The sequence below is a fragment of the Syngnathus scovelli genome, chromosome 3 (assembly GCF_024217435.2).
Source record: "Syngnathus scovelli strain Florida chromosome 3, RoL_Ssco_1.2, whole genome shotgun sequence".
Lineage (NCBI taxonomy): Eukaryota > Metazoa > Chordata > Actinopteri > Syngnathiformes > Syngnathidae > Syngnathus > Syngnathus scovelli.
In genome coordinates, this window is record NC_090849.1 from 12589543 (window position 1) to 12603841 (window position 14299).

Here is a 14299-nt window from a genome sequence, read left to right on the forward strand (position 1 = left end):
GAAATGCTGAATTAATTGGTATCAGGAACTGAATGATGCAAGTCACGCAAACACACACATTGAGGTTGTGTGGCCTTCCAAGGTTTCTAAACAGACTGGGGAACGCCTGATGGCCAACTGATGTAAAATGATTGATATTTATCTGATCAGTTCCAGTTACATCCAAGATCACGTCGAGGATTGAGTGACAGCATGCGTTTGATGGTGCAGGAAAATGCGAGGACATTTCAAACTGTAAATCCTGGAAACATTTCAGTACACAGTCTCGTTTTCAAACACAACTACTGTATACATACACATACAGTACACTATTTTAATAGGATTATAAGACTAACTCTTTCACCTTTTCCTTCCTACTTGTGTGAGGCCCTTCAGTGGAAATGTAAGGTTGGTATAATCATTTCTGAAGGTCTTACTTTATCAATAATAAATGCCCTTTGCACTTTTACCGTGAATAAACATGCCGCATCTAAGCATTGCAGGTGCTGCATGAACAAATTGCTTTCGATTTCTGCTTAATAAAATGTTTGAACTGCTGTGTTCAAAAATTCATAATGTGCAAAGGGAATGTCCAAAGGACAAAAATGTGTTAAAGAAACACATGCATTAGTAGAATCCTAAAAAAAAAAAAAAAAAAAAGTGATAGCTCATCAATTAGTTCTTATGTTTCTTCACGCTGGAAGTCATTAACAAAGTTGGAGATTCTCTCACCAGACAATTAAAGTGCTGGAATCAATCTACTGATGTGTCTGTTGACATTTTGAGAAGATTACAGCTGTCTCATTTGTCCAACTTACATTTCCTGCACTTGCGGATACAGTCAGCAGAGGAGCCCTGGCCAGGTCTCCTATATCTGGATGAAAGGCCACATTCAATCACCACCACCACCAGACAATATCAAAGACCAGAAGGTGAAAGGAGATGGAATTGGATGTCAAGCAGCAGCTTAGTGGAAAAAGGCAAAGGAAGCAAGAGGGAGAGGCAGACTCAGTTTGCCTCAAAAAAGTAATCCAGGATAGGGTTGAAGCAATGTAAATTGGTGCCTCAAAATGCCAGAACTTGACCAGAATTGTTATTGATTCCCACCAATGAGGACTTAACGTGATGATGGAATGAGCTTGCTCGGATGGGACGGTTACGAAGGACAAAGTAGCTCTAGAGTAGTTGGCTGGGATGTTACGTTGTGGTTGAAATAGACAAGAGGGATGGGTCCAGCATGCTGACACATTTACCTGCATCACCACTTGCTGCCATGCTAACGGTTGGCTGCTGGGAGGATTGGGTGGCGCATTGGCCCGCCCAAGCTGCAGAGTGCGACGCTCTTCCTCGAGGGCTCGGGTTAACTGCTCAAAACGGGCCTCTTGTTCTTTCACTGACGCCAAGATGCTGGCAGCTGAGCGAACTTCATAGTCCTCCATGTCCTGTATTAGTTGTACTTGTCCTGAGCTTCCAGGTTAAGGCGGGAGAGGAGAGAAGGGAAAGGAGGGGTACCAGGTCAATAAAGACACCCAGACGCAGAAGAAAGGCTGGAGAGTGTACTTCCTGTACAAGGTTTTAGCTAATCCTCATGCATAAAAAGCACCAACATGGCACATTAAACAGAAACAATTAAAATGGCTGACAGCACAGGGTGGGAGAGATTCGTAGCGCAGAAAGTGGCATCTGTGCTAGTTTAATCTCTTTCATTTGCACTTTTCTGACACCAGTGCCAAAAGGGAAAAGTCTAAATCCTCTCTGTAAAGGCAAGGCCTGTGCAGAGACATCTTGGATTCACAAAACCCAGAACAGCAGACACATTAATGAGGGTACTCTGCTGGGTGCCAATTATGTGTTTGCATTCTGAAGTTTGAGGCCCATTTGCTAATTAAGACAAACCTTGGTAGAAATGATAGCACTCAGTGTAGGTTTTGACGAAATATCGCCGGAACATAATTCACCAATTGTGAATAAAGGGAATTAAACATCACACACTTTGGGGCCTTTTCACACAAGCACAGTAAACCTAATCTTTATGTGAAGGATATTTTTTAATTTAGATTCTGTTAGAGTGGTGCTCACTCTAACTGTCTCCCGTGTGGTTGTTGCAAAAATAAGTTAGAGTGAGCACCACTCTAACAGATTCTCTCTTAAAAGCATGATATGTTTCATGTTTAATAATGTGTTATTTCTAAATTAACTTTACACTGTCTTGCTCCTTTACAGCTAAAACAATCTTCATCCCTAACCTGTTAGTGACGTTAGGGCTCTGTGTGGCTTAGTCAAGTTCTTTCAGACCTAATTAATCCATTCATATCGGGGATGGGAGATACCAGGACACTCTGAGTGGTGCCTCGATTAATTAAAAAAAAAAAAAGAAAAGTGAACCCTCGCACCCGCAGATTCACCGTGCTGCCCTTTGACTTCATATTTGGCTTAAATTTAGTCCCACTTGAAACATGAATATGACATGTGGCAATAATGTGACGTCTCCATTGTCATTTATTTCTACTCCCTCCCAAATCGCTCCTCTGTAAATATAAGAAAATAAAAAGATGAGCTACATTTTAGTCACATTAACTTATGTAGAATTAGGGGTCCTTCGTGAACTGTGTCAAAATTGCCAAAGAAAAGACCAAAGAGCGGGATTGATGTGGTTTGTGATTTCATTGAAAACAATGTGACCTTATTTAACAGTCCTGCATGCTGTGCAGAATGTCAGTGATTTCCTGTACAACTTCACAACAAGTAGTTCCTCCCATGTGTGAAAAGGCAACTCTTGAGAACATCTAGACATTTTTTCCCTGTGTTCATTGAGTGAATGTGAGAACGCTAATAACCCTGTTTTTCCATGGACACCTGATAATGAAGAAGACTTCATTCATGCAATTCCTGCAAATGAACAGTCATAGCCGGAATGGATGACAGTCATTCCTGATGGTCATGCACATAACTGTAATGCATTCTGACATGCGAGCAATGCTGCAGGCGCAAATCCAACACATGCAGGGTTCCCACAGCCATTCAGACACATATCTTGATTTCATATCACACATACTGTCAGAAGCTGGTGATTTCCAGATAACAGTTGCAAGCCTGAGTGCATGTCACTGTCACACATACAAGCAGCGATATCCCTAAGCGATGGTGGCATGATATCTAGGTTTCAATAAATGGGCTTGGAAATACCGCTTCACAAGAATACACACCTAATAGATACACAGGCTGATAGCTGTTAGGCAATAGTCATCCCCGACGCAAACAAAAACAGACAGGTGATACAGGTAGAATGAGAAAGAGCTGGGAAAGAAAACAAGGAATCACAAAGGAGAGAAATAAAGAAGAGAAAAAGCCAAAAGTTAAATCAGATATTAACTGCAACAACACAAAGCTTTTTTTTTTTTTTAACATAGTACATACAAAAGCTCTTGAAACAGAAATATTCAGTATTTGGCAAACAGCTACGTACGACAGACAACACTCCATGTAAATGAGTACACCCCAACAGATTAGTCAGAAAATCTCATTTTGGCTAATTGAGCTACAAAATACCTAGAGGGCCTCGTTGATTAAAAACAAAACACTTTAAAGTTGCGTACCTGGAATTGTCCAAAAATTTTGATGAAAGATGAAAAATTGAGCCTCAAGTTAAATATGAGATCTAGGTAACCCTCGATTGATTGCTTAATAAACGGTTATCACCAAGTTTGTATTTTATACTTGAATGTTCACTTTATTTGTGTGAATTGAAGATTGTGCAGATTTGATTCAACTTATCTGGCCATTTTTTGGGACTGCTTTTGCAATGTGGGAGAAGTAGCACAGGGAGAACATGCAAAAATGTTAGAAACAACAATCACCATCTCAGTTCTGGACCAGGCAGTTTATTTCATTGTCTTTTCACCTTAATTGTGTTATTAAAACTGATTAAGCAGTGTGCTATTGTGTTCAACTTAAGTTCAATAAGTTAAATCCCGATTTGGATCCCTGACCACAGAACTGCGAGACAAATGTGCTGACCACTTTGCCAACGTGCTGCCGGTTGGTTAAATAGTAGTAAGTGTAATTTCGCATGCACATTATATAAAAGTAAGTGCGACAGACACAAATTCGAAGATTTCCAAAGTACAGTTTTGTTTATTAATGCAGTCAAAGCCATCACAATCTCAACAAAGTATTTTTATTTAGCGAGGGGTGGGGGGGGGGGGGGGTGCTTATGTGTATGTGTTTCTAAGCATAAACAGGATTCATTCCTCACTCTAAATCATCATAAGTACAAAGTGGATTTCCTTTTAAAGTACCAAATCCTGCTTTGATGTTTGTTGCTTTTTGTTGCTTATCTAGCGTCTCTCTTTCCACCCTTCCTGCAAAGCAAACCATGACGAGAGGGTAAAAAAAAAAAAAAGAAAAAAAAGTACATTTAGGTGAGTGAATTACGGTTTGCTTTATATCCTTTCCTCTAATTAGAAATGCTTATTTTACCCACCAGTAAGAGAGTACCACAGCTAATGTTGATTGCAAATACTAAGGAACCATAGAAATTTGTACCCTGACAAGGAGAAGGCGGGCAATATAGCCATTGCATAAGGGGAATATTATGGCTGGCACGTCGGCATATCAATTATGCCTCACAGCTTATCATTAACCACCAACATATCTGGCTTACTTAGAGTCCAGAACACACAAGGAAGAACATTTGAAGATTTCTAGTCTGCTTCTCCAACGTCATGTTGTTTTTTTTGTTTTTTTTTTAGCTTTACATTAGCAGATGTTCACTAATGGTCATGAATTGAAAATACAGCAACATTTCTGCGCAATGACCCCTTTCCGACACTATACTCACTGTCTTTAGATGTAACTTAAAATGAAAGAAAGATATAAAAGTCTAACACAGAAGGCGCGCATATCATTTGCGGACAGTTTGAGTGTAGACTAATCAAAGGAAAAAGGGAACAGAATATTTCCACTACAAAGGCAAGTGGTTTAGTTGAAAGTGTTCTCAGGCATAAATACATTTAATTAGCCTGGAATACAATGGAGTTACTGTACCTCTATATTTTTACTGACGTATCAATCACATCTACAAAATAATTAAAACACACTCGCAGCCACAGTTACAAGTGGATTTCCAAATGATGCAGTAGTCACTTGGAGGAAAAGTCAGCATTACAATAATTCATACTCTGTTTGTGGATAATACATCTTGGCTAGATTCCCTGTCATCGCAGCTCTCAAAACCAGAGGGTATTTTAGAAATTAAATTCTTGTCTTCAGGTTTTCATGTTTCATAAAAAACGACGTTATTAATGAATGACTAAACGGTTCACCAAAATTAGAAGTGTGTGTGGTATTTAATAAAACATAAGTGAATTCATCATTGCTATGGGAATTCATGTTTTTCTTATATTCTTGCATTCTCAAAGGTGGAAAAAATCTACTATAGCTCAAAGTCAAACTACCACTGTACATTCATTACACAGTACAAAATACTGAACGAGCACAGCTACAAAATCATGGAATTTACTCATTTTAAATGTGTATTATTACTCTTTGGTCAAAGCACAATCTCCCAGATGTTGTTTATAAATCTCTTTAGGAAAACAAATAATGGATTCATTATGAATGTGACTCATGACAAGATATTTACATAGCTTGTAATTGTAAAAATGTATCCTTAAGATGCAATTGGGACTCCATGTGTCTAATATTGAAAACGTCAACATTCTTTGCATACAAATTGCAATTCCAAAGAGCCACTTAATGAATCTGACTGAGTTGTTAGGCAGGTGAAGCATATTGAAAAGCTTCAAGTGATATTTACCACATTCTAATTGAGTGAAATATGCTAATGGTTTCTTGGAGGGTGGAAAAAAACAAACCTATTGAATAAACAATCATGAAGCACCTAACTAGCAACTAGTGAGTCAGCTCCTAGGGGACACATAACAGAGAGATGCAAGTGTTGGATGTTTAAACCAAAAATACTGTCAAGAAATATAATTGCTGCAATGATGAGCTGAACAAAGTGATTAACGGAGGCTGGAGGTATTAAGGGAGAGGCGGTCGTACCTTTGATGTCGGTGAATGCCGTTACACCGCAAGTAGAACAAGACAAGGCGAGGCTCTGATAGATTGGACTTGATTGTTCCGTCTCTCAGGGGAGATCTGTGACTAAAATAGAATGACATTGGAATTAAGTATGCAGCCGACTTGCTGACTCAATAATATTAAGAAATATGTCTTATACAATGCAGAAAAACATGCACTCATAATTGGTTCATCCCAGCGCAGTATTCTCACCGGCCACGAAATAACACAAGAGCTACTTACTGTACTGTGTGTGAATTATGGCCTGCTTTGGCCACTCAAAGGGCCAATCACTGCTGCACTTTTATTTATAAGGCAATATTGGTACTACTACCTTCATATATTTGTGTCTTAATTACTTTGAAAAATGTTGAATCCTCTTCTCTTGGATCACAAGATTATTTGTTGCTTTTTGGTCCCCAATGCTCAGACAAAGTTGAATAAAAAGGCTTTTGTTTACTCTGCTCTTTATGCATGGAACCTACCACAAGTAGGTTGGAAGCTCATTAATTTAATTTCTTTAAATTCAAACTAAATTCTAGAGACAAATCCCATAATATGCATTTGTTTTTCACAATATGTTTGTAAAATTCTGCGCTGGATATGTAACTGTATTTTGTTTGTTGCTGCCACTAGGTCATGACTTCTTTGAAAAAGAGGTTATTAATGAATGTTAAGATGTGAATTTATAATTTGATCAAGATGAACCAGACAAACCCCAAGTGCTGTGACCAATATTTGACTTTTGATCTTTTTATCAATTACAATGTATGGCAAAAAAAAAGTTTAATGGCAACATTATCCACCCGGTTCTGGTTTGCACACATCAATCCGACTTGGTTCAGTGAAAATAGAACTTGACAAAGTGACAGCAACCGGCACTTAAGCACGCTGCTTGTTCCCAATGCAAAATGAAGTGTGGTTAGGGTTCAAAGGTTGTTTTCATATAGAACAGGCATGATGACGTCAAGTCGGAGATGCAAAACACAAATAATTTTGTTGTGCAAATACAACACTGATTTCCAGTTGCAATAGAATTCCTTTAGATGCTCAGCACGGCAGTTCAAAATAACTCCAAACAATCCTTACTGATGGTTTACATGGTCGTCTCTGAGTATGAGTTAATTATGAAAAGAAAACAGCTATGCTGCAATTTTTCTCTCCCATGAGAAATTTCATTTTGTTGCAGCAGATACGTACAAAGTTGTGCTGACAAAATACAAACACAAACTAGCGCTTTTCGACAGACAAATCTTGCCTGAGGCAATCAAGTGTAATACATACAAATGTGTATTTTTCCTTTCCAATGATAATAATAATAATAATGAGGCAACACTTGCTGCAACAAACGTATGTGCAGCCTGACCTTTGTTTATACACTGAGGTGTCTCAGAAATATAAACATTGCAGAGACTGGGAATCAATGACCTATAGCAATACAAGAGCACAAATGAAATTTGATGTTTCATACCATGAGACAAATGATTCTGTCAGACACCACTGGCTCGGCAGCCTTTGATAGCACGAAACAAAGCTGACGATCCAAACACCGGATCAACTAATGATCACATCATTTGCATCTTATGCAGATCTCCTCTCACCACAGTGAAATGGGAACAAATACTTTTTACACCCCAATGTGAGATAAATTATATGTTGCACACTGAGTTAATCTCTGTTCAAATTTTAAAAAGAAATATTCATCACAAAGCAAATATAAAGTGTGTTCAAGAGAGTGTTCATGATGCCAAATTAGTCTCTGCATCTGCAGTTATAGCGCATACGATTTGTAGAATGTTTCTGAAAACTGTTTCCAAAACATTTGGGGTTGTAGGGTCAATTTTAATTGGGTCCCCAAATAAAATGTAAGTAAATTAATTGATTGTCAAATGCGCGCATATTTTCTTGGCAAAGGGTTGTTTGATGCAATTGCAATTAGTTTGCTTTTTCTTTTAATTAGCAGACAAACTATTTTCGTAGACTTCTGAGTTTGTTGACACTATCTTCTGCCGATATGCTGTTATTCAATATTGTTGAGACCATCCAAGAAGACGCTTGGCAAGCCCAAACGGTTTTTTCCATTTTTTTCACCCATAGTTACGACTTTCATCCTTCACTCTGGAGATTATTGCTGATATACTTGCTGATCTTGTCTTAGGAAGTGTTTCTGTCATCAAAGGTGTTTTTCTTTGGTTTCTGATTGTTAGTACACAAGTAATAATTTCTTACATTCCTTATGGTTTTCGCTCACGTTTCCGAGTTAAATGTAATCACCTGAAAATTGGGGCAAACTTTGTCCAGAGGTTGGCTCAAACCTCCCAAAATTGAGTACTGACAGAGTGAGCAACTGTCTGTTGGATGGCATGTTGCATGCTTTGGTATGAGGAAAGTGTTCTCCTCTCCAGTGTGAATTTACATCAAGGACAGATCAATTGGATCATTGGATCTCTGCCACAAACATCAAAAGGGAAAGTGTTTCTCTTTTTACATCAGCACAAGCCTTGGTAATACCCCTGGATGGACAACTCGCCGTGAGAGTGAGATTTTTAGGGCATTTCATTGGATGTAGTTAACATGATGTGATGCGCTTGGAAGTGACTTCCATATTCAGTTTGGCAAGTGAATAACCTAAAGATACTAGAAGTCGACAAAGACAAGTGGCATGACAGTGATGCATTTTATTTTCAAAGTATTTCCTCAGGTGAATGACAACAATTAATGTGATTTGGCAGATCTAAAGGATGAGTATATCCAGTCAATTTATTTCCACGTGATTATTTTGATTCTACAGAATATCTCAAAGGCTAGCTGTGGTCCACATTAATAACGGAATCCTCTAGCAATATTTGTTTATATCTGTATGTGCTATCTCACATGCTGAGCAGACAATTAAATATTCTGTCATGATGTGTTCCCTTTGAACTCACGTTCTTTGGAGAATGCTCCCGAGTAATTCTGCGATTAATAATAAATGATGAGTGAGGCATATCTAGCCTGTCGGAAGAAGGAGTGGGGAGTGAATCATCACCACATTTCCTCAGATTCCTGAAAAAAAAATCAGCTTCTAAAAAAAGGTGTGAGGTGTATATGTCAGGAATAAAACAAAATGATATGCATGTCATTCTTGTAGAGCTTCTTTTGTTTTCAACATTTTATGTTTAGGGTTGGTTGATATTTCTATGCTATCCTCTCTTTAGCTTCTGGGATGTTTTTTTTTTTAGTCTCACACGGAACACTGTCATAAAACTGATTTTCATGCAATTATTTCAGGCAGTTTGAAGCACTCCTCGTTCCCTCCAAAGCCCCAGACAGCTCTATATTGCCAGGTAATGGCTCAGCTGAAAGCTGAGTGTGGGGGGAAAAAAAAAACTCTATTGCATATGCTCTACTTTGTGTGTGCAGACTGCGTCTGGAGAGAGCAGCAGCTAATTGCTTCTTCCAAAAGAACATTAGAGACCATCATCATTAGTCCACACAAACAGACGGGCTTGTGTGATAAGAGGGACGAAAAAGGCTTTTGAATTGTGTAGTCATTTGAGACAGCTGATATTGGATGGCATTTTCTGCATTTAGGAAATTAATCTACCACAACACAACTCATGAAAAGTTACTAAAGCAGTAAAACAACTTCCACATTGCACTTCATGATATACAGTAATTACGTGAAGCAGTGATGGACAACTTAAATGCTGGAGGGGCCGAAAAAAAATATTTTAAGGGCTGTATGTCCACAGAGTTTGCAGAATGTGTTGTGGGATTGTTTAGTCGCACACTAACATGATTTCAGTGCCAGTAATTCAACCTTTATGTACACACAAATTAATGTGCTACCAACACAACTGTGACTAAAAAAGTGTGCATTAGTCAGCAGCTTTTAACAACAATGAAAGCTGAAACTAAACGTAATTTATCTTAGAAATAAACTCCCCTTTTACGCAAACGAGTTAACAGGTGGGGTGACCAGCTGTTCTTTTTGTGATAGTCCTGGTTGGATTAAAAAAAAAAAATCACACATGGCTAATTCTCAGGGAAACCACTGTTGCAATAACTCATACTGATGACTAATAATTTTCCATCAATGAAGATTGTGGAGAGTGATCATTGAATGCATATCACCAACATGAATACGGCATCGTATTCTTATCCTCACAGAGCAATGAAAGAATAAAGTACTTTAATGGGCCTAGATATATCTGTCTGTCTTGTGTAGTTTTCTCACATGTGTCTCTATCCCTGCTGAGGAGCAGGTGCTGGTTGACTGGTTGACGCAAGATGTTAATAGGGGCACATGCACTGAGAGAAATCTTTTAGCACCTGAACCTTTTCAGTTTGAGTGTACTCGCCTCACCTCTGATGCAGGGCTAACCTTTTATTAGGGACGAAATGTCAGAGGCAGGACTGCACAACATGAGCATATAATAATTTAGGTGCGAGGCACTTTCAGACCATTCTTTACCCTAACATTTAAAAAAGGGGAAGAATATATGAGAGGGGGAGAGAGAGAGGATTGAGGTTGGTGTTTGCCTCGCACCGTCAAAGCTGTTACGAGATCAAAGATTGCCCCGGGTTTGTTAAACAATCTTTAGGTATATCTGCACGGAAAAAGGTCAATGCATGGTTGTGATCCAAAACCAGAATTATATAATAGATTGTCAATAATAAACCTGCAATGCAGCTCTGTGGTGTCTTTGCTATAAGGATTGCCTAGGTATTAATTGTAATGCAGCCATAACCTTCTGGGAGCGTGTAGCAAAAAAATAAAAATAATAAAAAAATAACACGCAAATGCTTGATGCTACAAATACTCAGATGCCTCCTACCTTGTTTTTAACACAGAACAACTCTTCATCTCAAGCGAATTGACATTTTTGTTTTGCCAATTACTGCATGAATCATGAAGGACAGATCTGTTGAAACCAGATAAAAAGTCTCAAAGAAATCAAGTGATCAATCATTAACAATGTAACATGTAATCTTAGTTACCATGTAAAACCATAAACAACGACAACGCTATTTGAGAGAAGCTTGAAATTGTTTGTGTGTGTGAAGTGAGCTTTCAGCATGAAGGTCATCAGCGAAGCATCAACACTTGTGCTCCTGCTATGAAATAATTACTTTCTGTACCAAATGGGAAATAATCTTGATTGTAGAAAATAGACAGAGTTAATGTGCATCTAAAATCTGTTGCTGAGAATTATCATTAACTCAACACATTTCCGCCCTCTCGGATGAACTGAAAAAACTGCATTCTCCCCTGGGAAAGGACAGGAATTCAGCCAAATGTAATTTTCCATCACCACATTTCTGGATAGAAAAACAGGAAGCTATTTTTAGAAACAAGACTGCTTATTTCCTGACCTGGACATAGAGAAGTGTGTCCACTGCAATCAAACTAGTCGCTAGAGACTGTGAGAACATTACCAACATCTACAGCATCTGACTAAAGCCCCTCATGTTTTTCTGCCTCTTTTCTCTTTTTTACTCCATAGCCGCCTTTTATTTCATCCCAAAGAATCGTACCCAGTAGGCTTTTGTGTGGAGTCGTATAAATTGAGGTTGAATGATAGGGCTTCAGCATCTTTCTGATAATGAGGGAGCCATTACATCCAACTAAATGGACATTTCCTCCAAATGATGCCTGAAATAGATCATGGTCATTATTTAGCTTTTTTTTTTTTTTTTTTTGCTGCATGCAGTGTGGTGTTTTTGTGTGTGTGAAGACTAATGTTGTAGACCAGTGGTGCCCAAATCCAGTCCTTAAGGGTTCCTATGCAGCGTGGAGTGTGTCCCCACTAGTATACATCCAATTCAATGGCCAGTTCATCAGCAAAATTTAAATCATGTTTCAGGTGTTGCAGTAGTTATGCATCGACAACCGTCTGGATCTGGACTTATCTTTTCAATAGGGAGCAATTTTCTTCAGCTAGCTTGACATGAGAAGTACAGTTTGTCTGTCATTGTCATGGCAACCCCAGACTGGCTATTGGACTGCAATATTTGTGCAACTTCCGTGTGTGAGCATGCTGACGTAATGCTGTTCAGCATTGCGTGCAGTGACGGCATACATTAGCTGTAGACATCAAATAATGTATGTTTCCAGACAGGATATATTTAATAAAACGCTTTGAAATAAGTTACACATTATAACTGACAAACAGAACATTGTAGTGGTAATTCTGTCAATAAATTGAATTATCCATGTTAACAATCATTCCTTTTGTATTGCTTGTCTCGCTGTTTATTCTTCCTGTCCAAGACATTTGTTTACTGAGATGTGGCAGACGAGAAGGGGAACAGCGAACAGTAACTGCTTTGTCATTTTAAATTCTATCGATATTCTCTCAGACTGCCATCTCGACAGCAGCGGCTATAAGGAAGGGTGTGGAAAGAGATCAGGGCTGATGGAAGAGTAACATACACCGTCTCGGAGCCATCACTTGCCAAGACTGAGAGCATCAATCCATCACCTCTTCACTGAAGTCCTGCCTCCCCTGCTGCTTAAAAAAGACCAAAAACCCAACACCTACTTATCTTTGACATTGAGTGTGCGTCATAAGTGCGACCTAGATTTAGTTTTACCTGAACGTCCCTTCCGTCAATCAAAAGTAAGAATGTTTGGATGTTCTGTTACTCATATGCACGATGGATTATTTTTGGGAACCCATTTGTTAAATCTTCACAAGTTCTAGAGGCAAAGTTCTCATCATATAACCTTCAGTAAAGAACATTTACCTCAAAGCAACCAGGGTGAATTTCCACCTTTGTCTAACGTCTTGTGATCAATATGACCATATTCTCTTCTTAGCTCAGTATTTACAGTAATGAACACATCGACACTCCATCTTGGTGATGACAGCTCGCTCAGTTTGCTTTTATGATAATGATGTTAATAACAACTATAAAAGTATTGAATCCAGGGCTTGAGACATTCAGATTACTGTTTACTGACATTAAGAAATATGTTCTCAAATAATTTCTGGGAACTTTTATGACTCAGTTGCATAAGTAGCAGTAGTTCAAGGCATCTATTTGAAGAAGGTCTTTCTTTTTGTAAAGCTGAAGAAAAACAGACTGTTGTCCGAAGATTGCTGGATGGAAAATTGTCTCTCATCTTTAAAACCTCAACAAGTACGGTATGTGAATTAACTCAGGTGTCAGTCATTGTGGTGCTTTTTAAAGTGATTCTTTCGCAATTCTTTCTAACTTTTTTTTTTTAAATGCAAGCTGGGTCAGGGAGCAGAGCACCGTTAGCCCCTGATTTGCCAGTCAAATAGCCTTTGGGACATGGCTCAGTGCCACACCACAAAGAAACAATGGGCATCATTCACTAAGAAATGCATATCAATGTTGGTAGGCTACTCGGTGCACAAGTTGAGCATACGCATACGTATATGCAAAATCGCCGTCCTACTCATGACACGTCCAATTTCTTCACACCACTATGCATATGTTCGTATCAAAGGAAAGCTTACTGAACAGAATATTATAATGATGTCAGTCACTTTTAATTATGTCTGAACTTCAATTAGAGAATGCTGCAGCATTTTGTCATATGGTTCATAACAGTCATCATATTATGTGTTTACCGTATTTTCCGGAGTATAAGGCACACCTTCAATGAATGGCCTATTTTAAAACTTTGTCCTTATATAAGGTGTACCGGACTATAAGGCCCACCATTAATGCATCATGTCAGATTTTTAATCCAAATCAAATCATTCTCTATTTTATCTTTTGTATTTCAACTTCAAACGCAACAAATTACTTTATAATCACAAAATAATGATCCATAGTCTTTTTGATTCATGATTCATAGTCTTCAGCGGGCCACTTATGATTGATTTCATGACACAATGCTTCGGGCCAGTTTAAATTTAGGAATTTGGTCCATATATAAGGTGCACCGGACTATAAGGCGCACTGTCGGCTTTTGAGAACATTTTAGGTTTTTAGGTGCGCCTTATAGTCCGGAAAATACGGTAGTTGGATGGTGTAAGAATAAGAACACGTTATTGATAAAGCACTTTTTTAACGTACCCAAAGTTACAGAAGTGCAATACTTGCAAAGATCACCTGAATACACCGCAGGGAAAGCCACTGTTTGTGGCTGTCACTATTGTACACGCTTTTGTAATGTTCTGCCTGAAATTTGCAGTTTTGCATTGGATTAAAAAGTGACCATGAATAAAAGACATTAAAAGGTAAAAAGAAGTGAATGTTAAAGACTAAAGCAGGA

At 38.4% G+C, this 14299-nt stretch overlaps 1 protein-coding gene across 13 annotated transcripts in view; it reads right to left on the minus strand.

Annotated features, from left to right (window-relative positions):
- The window catches only part of arvcfb (ARVCF delta catenin family member b), a 143124-nt gene that overhangs the window by 78466 nt on the left and 50359 nt on the right, over positions 1-14299 (minus strand). For 8 of the 13 annotated variants that reach the window (XM_049762867.2, XM_049762873.2, XM_049762865.2 and 5 more), the window contains 3 exons: positions 6046-6147; positions 3186-3276; positions 1233-1446 (listed from right to left, as the gene is read on the minus strand). In XM_049762867.2, coding sequence (XP_049618824.1) covers positions 1233-1418 — 186 coding nt within the window. In that variant the 5' untranslated portion in view covers positions 1419-1446; positions 3186-3276; positions 6046-6147. Of the gene's footprint in view, positions 1-797; positions 854-1232; positions 1447-3185; positions 3277-6045; positions 6148-14299 lie in introns of those variants that run through there. The other 5 variants (XM_049762880.2, XM_049762878.2, XM_049762870.2 and 2 more) reach the window with 4 other exon arrangements.